The 10,280-nt window shown below is 33.0% G+C and overlaps 1 protein-coding gene across 1 annotated transcript; it reads left to right on the top strand.

The window, feature by feature from the left end:
- Positions 1 to 6,464: 6,464 nt before the first annotated feature.
- Positions 6,465 to 10,120, top strand: LOC128211909 (39S ribosomal protein L43, mitochondrial-like). The gene is made up of 3 exons (XM_052917034.1): positions 6,465 to 6,614; positions 8,914 to 9,020; positions 9,435 to 10,120. Exons 1-3 carry the CDS (start codon positions 6,484 to 6,486, stop codon positions 9,860 to 9,862), a joined length of 666 nt encoding a protein of 221 aa, XP_052772994.1. The 5' UTR covers positions 6,465 to 6,483; the 3' UTR covers positions 9,863 to 10,120.
- Positions 10,121 to 10,280: the final 160 nt, after the last annotated feature.

Raw genomic sequence — 10,280 nt, 5'->3', positions numbered from 1 at the left:
AAAGTATAGGCAGCCATTTAAGAAATACCTTCTAAAAGGTAAGAGTATGTGTAATAATACTTGTGTTGTTATGGTTATAAACACAAACACTTTTGTTGCTTTGAGCAAGACTTGCGATCAATTTATTTTTGGGGGCTTTTAACGAATTACAAATATACACATTTACCAAAAATTGTTACCATACAACATCTATATATATATACAATATTCTGGTAATACAACGTTGCACGAATTATGATATTCCATTGTGATAAATGTTATGTTTAGACATGTGTTCAATTATGTCCAGAGTGGTTTATTGTTGTACAAAAAAAAACATTACAAAGATTCAGAAATAGTAATACAATTAACAGGTTTATTTTGGTATTTATGCATTTTGTAGCTACACCCTTTATACACAATATAATTTCATTTTTTTACCAAACTTAGTAAAATAACAATACACATAACACCTTTCCCCATTATCGTAGTCAGTTCTCAATTTTCAACCATTTTAAAGACAAATATAGAAAAATAAAATTAATTAAATGATGAAGATGGTAATTCTATTTCACAGATAAATCTCTATCAACTACAGGAACGCTTATAATAAACTGTGTTCTTTTGTTACATACCTATTTTACTAAGATACAAAATTATAGTAAATAATAATTTTGATATAGAAAACAAACTGAAATGTTACCATTACAAAACTAGATACACATATAAATATATATTATATGTTTTGTTTTGACATTGCAGTTCGGCCTTCTTATAAACCTGGTCAAACATTGGATTTCAAATTGATTATTCAGGCAGACATTAAAAGTTAATAGCAATTACTTTATAGTGCCACTCTTATTCTAATTAAATTAATACACATGAATAACATATGTAAAATTTGAGTGATTAACAACTTTATTCTACATAATGCATTTATGGAAAATATTAATTACTAATAACATGATTATAACCATGTATTAATAGCTGAAAAAGAAATGCAAAAATATTAAATTACTTGTGAGTGCTAACAAATTGTGATCTTCTATCCACTCATAATGACTGTATAAGTCGTGTTTTCTGCACGTCCCCTTAAAATTTAAATGTGTATCCTTCGTAAGAACTATTGTTTTTGACATGTATTTGTCCTTTATGGTATATTAAAAAAAATATTTGTATTAATTGTGGTACATCTTATTTGGGAGTAAGAAAGCCTCTTTAAAGTAAAGCTATCAAGGGAATTTTGTAGAAAGTTCACAGGCGAATAATACAATGTATGTCAATTATTGGTTGCAATAGACAACCTTCAATAGAGAACACATATTATACATGTAGTTGAAAATATATTTCACCCTACCATACATCAGTTGTATGACAGATATATCTAAACAAATTGTAAGAAGAAAAGGTTATAGTGTGTTCATTGTTTTGGTTGAGATGGTCTTGGGTAAGCTTTTCGTCTATTAATGTTATTTCCTAAGTATTTCCTTATCTTCTCATGTAAATATCCCTGTTGTTCAAGATCCATGCCCTTGGTGCAGATTTCACATTGGAGTTCAGGCAAGACAACTCCTCCAATTTTCAGCAATGAAGCATAAGTTGTACTCCACAGCATCTGATTCAGTCATCTCTCTACACTGCACAAATTTGGTTCCATCTGCTGAAATTATAAATTGATAAGACATATTTAAAACCGAAAAAAAATCCACAAAAGAATAACAAAAACTTGTGTACTAATTTCATGTTTATTTGGGTTACAGTCAAAACTGTTGTCCCAAGGTGACATCAGAATTGTTGCCTGAAGCCGATAGGCTGAATGTCGTGGTGGGGAATGACTTGACTAGTTATAATAAAATGATGTTAAACAGCAGGCCCCAATTTCTCGAAACTTGTTAAGTCCCTTATAACAGGATTATTATTATAAGCTAAGCTCACTATTTTAGTTTTCCAATAATTTGCATAATATTTACTTCTTTAAGAGTTTTTATACTTAAGATAGGAGTTATGTTTATGGTAATCACAATCAACCATTTTCATTTATAAAAACTCAATTTCACTATGTATTTTGACTTATTGAAATAAGCCTGTTAAGCTTAAGAAGTTTCGAGAAATTGGGGTCTGAGTATATTTATTTAAACGTTCTTGGGAAATTGAAATCTAATATTGAATGCTTATAAATGTTAGCTTAAAGAAATGGTGATATGACATTTTTTTATGTTATCATACCTACAAGTACAAAATGACGTTACTTCGAGATTTTTTCAATAGCTTGAAGAACAGTACTGTTGAAGGTAGTGTTTCAGATGGAAGAGCTCGACTGGTTTTCAGGCATCAGCTACAAGTTGGAGAATGTTAAGGTCACTCCTTGATGAGCTGGTCACAGTCGCAGCCACTTCTCCTATCCTCCCAGCATTTGATTTTCCATCTGAAATCATAGGAGGGTTTGCTTATTTTGTTAACTTCAAAAATTAAACGAACACAAAAAATACTTAAAACACAGTTGAAGTTCTTTCACAATTCCTCTGGCAACATGCCAACAAAACTGTATTCAAATAATTATAACAGTATTTAAGTAACAACAACAACAACACCAAGGCTAAAACAAAAGTGAATACTTTTAAAAATCTTAAGCAAAAGTCTTTTAGGAAATTATTCAGTTCGTATTACTATTAACCTACTATGGACTGAAGACAGCCCCAGTGCAGATCCAGTTGGAACTTTGTATTTGCTGCTGTCATTGGATTTGGAACTTCTCGGCCATTTTCAATCGATAATAACCTTGATGTTTGCCAATACATCTGTTGAAGTAGTTCGTAAACAATTTTGATAATAGTTTAAATGGATTGTATTGTTTTAATGTGTATTTTGTACATCTACGTTTAGATTGATTGAAGCGCATTACTGTATGAAAAACTATGATTCCAATACGAAACGTCATAAAATTTAACTGCTAAATACAAAATTTAAATTACTGTGCGATCTTATTGCACCATAGTTAGGTAAAGATATCTGACCTTGTAAACCTTTCATAAACATCTGTGGTTGTTTTCGATAGAAAATGGCAAAGGAGCTCCCAATGGCTATCCTACATATATATCTCAATCCGCATATGTCGGTTATTGTAGCTGGAACGCAAAGATATGACGGCATATATTGAAGACTCGTAGTTTCAAAACTGTTCCGAATATTGAAAAAGTAAAAATAGTCCCTAACTGGGCATATGCTCTTCTATCCGTATACCAATTTTCAGACATTAACTCGAAATTTCGCTCAGAGTCGCGTTCCATCTTAAGTAATGCTATTTAAATTATTTCTGTATCTCAATATGCTAGATGTTAATTTCTGAATGAATTGTACTGATAACTTAACACATGAAATGTTAAAACCATATGACCAATGGTCCACATTTACAGGTTCGTTCAAACAACAAGTTTTAGACATTTGTTAGAATTGGGCCTTTCAGGAATTGGACTTTTTTGAAACAGGGCATTTTTGGCACGCACCATTTGTAATGGTAAACAACTCCAGTCGTTTTAGCTCTCTTAATTATTTGAAAGTATCTTCAGAAACTGTTAATACCCGATACTATTTAAAAATGACCAATACTGCAATATCCATTCAAATGTGAAAACTACAGAAACAAGCTCAGTAGCAAAAAGTTTAAACATAAACCCGGTTTAATGGCACTGGGTAAACGCAAAAGACATGGAACACAAAAACAAATATTCACAAACAAGAAACATGGAAGAACAGCACAAAACTCCACAAACAGCACAGTGCAAACATACTATTTAAAAAAAACTAGGTATGTTTATCGAGGTCTAAATCGAAATCTAGTTTCGTGGAAAATGGCTCGGTAACAAATAAATGAACTATACATATGTTGTATTTTCAATTTAATAAGAAAAGCATGCATTGTCAATACATGGTCTGCAACAATTCAATTTTAAATAAATTATGAATAAGCGTTACTGTTCGATTTTATATGAACTGTGAATACTATTTGAAAGAATAATTTTGGTACAACAAGCTCCTAGTCTGTTTGGGGTTATCACGGTAAAACACGTCGTGTAGGTTCGTTCTCTTTATTGAAGTCATAAATACAATAACAACACGCATCAACGCGCTCAGTAAACATGTTTGCAGCGAACGTTTGCTGTTTGATTTCCCGCTTAACGTGTATGCGCTGCATTGCAACTGGGATACAAAACAAAACGTTTGCGAGCGTTTTGCAAACGCTCGCCTTACTGAACGCACTGTAAAGAATAACAACTGTCTTCAAAGTATGGCATTCTTAAATACGTGCTTTTATCTGTGGCGGTTTAAAGCTGCTCTCTCACAGATTTACCATTTTTACAAAAAAAAATGTCTTGGAAAGGGCACTTTTTTGCGTAAATATATGTAAACAAATGATATAAGATTGCTAACAAAATCAGATCGTAGATTTTAATATTTCCATTCGAAAATTAATGTTTTACGGTTAACGGTTTAAGAAAAAGGCACAAAACATCAATTTTTAAACTTAAATATAAAAATCTGCGAATTTTTTGTCAGCAGTCTTATATAACTGGTTTCCATGGATTTTCACAAAAAAATGGCTCGTTCCCAGACGAATATTTAAGAAGTTGTCAAAACGTTCAATCTGTGAGAGTGCAGCCTTAAATGGCGTTTGCATGGTTACGTTACAGGGACTTCACAAAACTTTATATTATGTTTTACATTTTAAGGCTGTTTCTCTAAGAAATACTCTACACTCTTCACACATTTGCGTCAAAAGCCGCTTAAAGTCAACAATAGAACCAAAATATAGATATATATATAGAGATATATAGATTAGAGGCGCACATCTATTGTAGAGAAACGTTCTACGAAAAGGTTCATCTCGAGGTGCACCTCTATGTTGCACGTCATAACTGTGTACGAATTACTTGTACATCAAATGTAAACGGTATCAAAATATGTTGTTGTTTTAATAACATACTAGCTCAATATATTTACATTAATAAACTTATTGTACTTATTAAAGGTTTTAGTCCTTTGCCATCCCAGTCTCCACCACTCCCTTCATTTCCCATACTTTCTATTCAAAGCCGAAGTTTGCTCGAAAATCCTATTGAACCAAAAACAGACTCATAATTACCGGTACACACAAAGATTTTCTGATGTTTGTTAAATTCCATTACATCTAGGACATACTCATTAACAATACATGTAACTGTATCAAATAAAACATCACAGAAAGCTGAGTGGTGCCTTTTCGAAGCTAGCAAAACGCCATGCATGTGCTTTTCAAGCCAATTCTTGCAAAATTGTAGTAGACTTTAAACTGGACTATTTGTCAAAAATAAGGCCTATACGTGTCACTAGCTTCCACAGTCACTAGAATCATGAACATTCTTATCATTGGCTAGGGTATGGCCCTTCGTAGACATCCTTTTGCTTGGCATGCAGGGCCGAAGTCGTTGAGGCAACCGTGGCCGTGGGTGGTGCACCAGGGTGGAGGGGAAGAAAAAGAAAACTGTTTGACTTGTTGTTAGCGCTGGACTAAGCCTTGCCAAATTTCTTTTCATCATCAATGTGTGGGTCAATGTTTTGAGTTGCGAACCTTTTTAACAGTGGTCTAGCCCTTGATGGAAGAATCTGCTAAAAAGCTTATTTCCATTATTTATTTTTTAACTGTTTCCTTTGCTTTTAGTCAGCAAAGAGAAGAAATGTCGTAATGAAACGTAAATTGAATACGACAAGAGCTGTTATAGATAGATCGATTTATTTCAGTAAGGAATGCACATACATGGACATTTAAAATAAACAACATGTAATTAAACGTAAATTGTATACGACAAGAGCTGTTCCCAAACGATTCCCAAGGAATTATAGGTTACTCAATAGTATTATACTTACTGAAAGCTTTTTTCCAGATAAACATAAAAAATTTAAAATGCCTGGAAAACGTCTTCCCTATCCCACAATGATAACATTGTTGTACGTCACGTGGCTACAAAACTATTACTTCTGGAGAGCTCATGCGACTCGGTTCCATTTCCTTGGACAATCTTACGAAGACAAAATCCAGTACTAGTATTTAGCCGGATGAGGGGAACAAAGTTAAGAAAATCTCAACGTTTCTGATTTCAAGAAAATGTCCAAAATGTTTAAGTTCATTTTTAAAGAAAACGCTATTTTAATAAGATGGATTTTTACTGCGCTTTTCTCGGCAGTCAAACGATTTCCCTAATCAGCAATCCACTAAGTGATAAAAATTGTAAGGGGTCGAAATGTCTGACACTCCCTCTACTTAGATTGTACTAGCAACTTCCACGAGGAAATTGTATTTATGAAATATATAGAATCAACTAGATACCACACTTAATATCATCAATTCTGATAATAAATGCATTTAGTTTCTCACATCTCACAAGTCCGCACATTTTTGAGCAAATCCGAAATTGTCAAACTGGTTTAGCACACCCTTTTCCGAATATTCAACCAAGTAGCTCCAAAGTCATGTCAGGAAAAACGCTACCAAGTTCTTTCCTTAAAAATGTGATGCAAAATGGAGTCGGTAGACATGTTTGTCAGTTGCAGCGTGTAACTCTAAGTCTTTGTAAATCAAGCACTGGAAGTGCAACTGCGAGGTAACAAAATGTCGGTTAATAATTGTTTTTGAGGTCAGGACTAGATGATTATCCGGATTATTTATTCGGATGTTGACAGCGTTAAAACAGACGGTTGGCTTGTACCCTAGTGTTGTCAACACACAGTTTTAAAACAAAACGGAGGGACAGCAACTTCTTTATGGTTTCCATACATAAGATTATATAGATCTAGATATTACCATTGCAGTAAACCCTTACATAACCTGGGCATGGGCTGTTTAACGAGGAAAACTAATATTGGCATCAAACTTCTGCATCATGGGTTTAAATGTAAGTCTATAATAGCACAGGATGAAGAGTTCACTATGTAAGATCATTTCCAATTTGGTTGTACGGAAATATCAGATTTTTAAGTTGACTACAGCCAAGTGGTGCAACATTAAAATATGCCTGACAAAAAAGTGAACAAAAATTAAAGTCAGACTGATTTTTGTGTTGCAGAAATTGCAGAAAAGGCAACATACAGGTATAACTTCTGGGTTTAGTGCCGGGGCATCAGCTAAAACCTTGTGCAGACAAAAAATTATTATATTATACATATTTATTATAGATCCTATATGACGGAAGTTGGTGACAGTGTATGTTGATATAATGGGGATCTGGTCATTTCGTAACCTTAACATTTTGTAACTGCTGAATCTTGGTTATTTCGTAACCATTCTGTAAGTCGATTCGTAACCGTCAAGAAATCAATCGGTCATATGGTAACCATCAGTTAACGAGGGGATAAATGGTACACTTAGCACCTCCTCAAGTGTATTGTTCGAACCTGAATGTATATGGCACACCAACCAAGACACCGTTGGGAGACATTACTCAAATTCTCTCTAATAACAAGGCAAAAATTTATGTTACTCAATAGTAATTAGAGATATATATCATGGTAAATTCGAAATGAATTGTTTAACTTCTAAAATATGTTAATTATTTTCTTACATTATGCTTACTTATAAACAATAATTTTTGACTGATCGCGATGTATTTATGAGTAAAATTACATTTACAAATAATCAAGGGTCATTTTGGACCTATTTCATTGACTATTATTGTTTGAATTGTTTAAAACGAACACAATTTTATCCTGGTCTTTTCTCAATTGATCCATATTCCATTCTGCATACTTTATAACCGACAAAAACAGCCTAAAATTATTAGTTATGGTGTTAATTTCCAATTACACATCAGAATTTAAACATATCAACACATTATTAATACAATAAGCATATTAAAAGCGCATACTCTCATTTGGCAAACTCACTACATTTTACAATACTTCTACGCAATTTAAAAAAAATGGCATCATTGATCAAAGCGTGAGTTCTTTGAATAAATAAAATATGTCAAATACACACACTAAATAAAAATCTAAAGTTATATGGTCAATAAATTTAAAAATAATGGCTTAAGGTTACATCACAATTTGTCTCAATGGTAAAACATCTATGAATTAAACAAATATTATACTCAATACTCAGCCTACTTATAATATTTCCTTCGCAACATAAAAAACTAGCTAGTTTGAATGTTTCTATAATTTGTCATAGTTTCAGAGTTTATTGGCAAATCGCACTACACTATTAAGAATAAAAACAGGAATAAAACTACTAGATTTAATTCCATTTTTTTTGTTTCATACTTACAGTATACTTATTTTTGTAAACTCAAATGGTATTAAATTAATTCCTCATATATGAGCCAACAGTTACAATATGACCATTAGATTTCTTAACAGTTACGAATTGACTACCTCAATGGTTACGAAATGACCAACATTGAGCGGTTACGAAATGGAAAGGTTATGAAATTACCATAATTCATATAATGTCCCGGTGAGACTCGATCATTGGGTTAATCACATTCACATCAGTAATTCTCCAATTAAATGTATGGACCTAAACGTTAAAAAAGGCATTTATAAGACCTGTGCCGTAAGGTATTTATTTTCAAATCGTAATGAAACTTGTTGACAGTGTTTGTGGGCATAATGTCTCAGTCAAAACCATTATGGTGCAAATGGCAGAAAATCCGGAGTAATTGAGCACCTTTGATGTAAAAAAATAAGAGTTGTCTTTTATAGACCATGAGGGGGCCTTCAAACAGCTGACATATCTGATTCCAAAAAACTGTTTTAAATAAAAATTGCGCCAGTAACTGGATTTAAAAAACATACTGTGAAAACTTTTATTGATATGGCAAAAGCTGTAGTGGTATACTGATATATGTATTCTGATGTTTCTTTCATATGTTCACTTGACTCAAATGTAGGATATCATTTCAGGCGTTTTGTTGAAGAGGATTTGCTTGACTTCACTCGGGGAAACCCAGGAGTTGTGTTCTATATCAAACCCAGACGGCACAAGAAACCATTGTTAACTGCAGAATACTGTAAGTAGAAGTGTACCTGTACTTGACTTATGTGCATGATAACATGTAATTGACTTTCTTCACTATTAAAGGCCTAAAAAGCAAACATATTGTTACCCTACCTACAATTTTTTTTAAAAACTAAAGTTTTAAATGTGTTAATATGTAGCTAAAACACTTTAAGGCTTCATACAGAAGATAACTTTCACAACATTTTCCAATTAAAAAAATTATAATCTTATATAAAGCCTAATATTTCTCTCTTTTTTAAAAGCCTATCGACCCTACCTGTTTTTGAAAAGGATGAAACCCTAACCAAACCAATTTTTTTTGCCTAAGTTTTGTACATGGTGGTACATGTTGAATCTCTTCACATGCTTACATGTTCATTTTTTTTAGTAATTATCAATATATTATTAATAACCATTTTTTCAGTAAATGGGTACAAAGAACAAATTGAAGTGTCACGATGTAGTAAGGACGAGATTGCCCAGTGGGTGGGTCTGATGAAGGGGCGCTCAGGGACCCAGATCATGAAGCTGCGCAAGGAGTGGCACACAGACACACCCTCAATACAGGGCACCTGGCACCCCTTTATGTTCAAGGAAACTGCCCGCAATGTGACAGACATGAAGGATAAAGGTCTCTCGGATTGTGTGCCTCTTTATAAGTCGGCTACTGAGCGTATTTTGGAAATGTATAAAGATCAACAACATCAGCAAGTAGGGACAGCTGGTGAACAAAGTACTTTACATGGTGCAGTAGACGGAGATAGTGTCCAGATTAATAGAAATGTGACTGACACTGATCACTCTTCAGATTCAGATTGTGTTCAATCCAACAGCCAGCAAGCAACTGCATAGTGTTCAGAATTCATCTCATTATTATTTAAACAATTTGAAACATGATCATTAATTATGCTCAATAATGGGCATTTATCTTTTACACGAAAAATTACTTATAAAGCATTATCAGAGTTATTAATGAAATACTTGAACAACTACTTATGATGGAAATACACCAACCATAGCTTCATACTAAACTATTTCTTATTTGATGTTCATTATTCTGTACATTCTTATGCATTTTATTACTTGCATATACATTTTTGATAGCCTGTTTGTTGTTTTAATTTTCTTTATTTTCAACATTATGACTATGTCCAAACATCCTTCTAAATCCAACTTCAGAAGTCAGCATATAAATACATTTATGAATGACCAAAAACTGTTTGGTTTGACAAAATTGTTCTCCCATGAAGTATTGTTTGACCACTTTACT

Source organism: Mya arenaria, chromosome 12 (genome assembly GCF_026914265.1).
Source record: "Mya arenaria isolate MELC-2E11 chromosome 12, ASM2691426v1".
Lineage (NCBI taxonomy): Eukaryota > Metazoa > Mollusca > Bivalvia > Myida > Myidae > Mya > Mya arenaria.
This window is presented reverse-complemented; position numbering and strand designations above follow the sequence as displayed.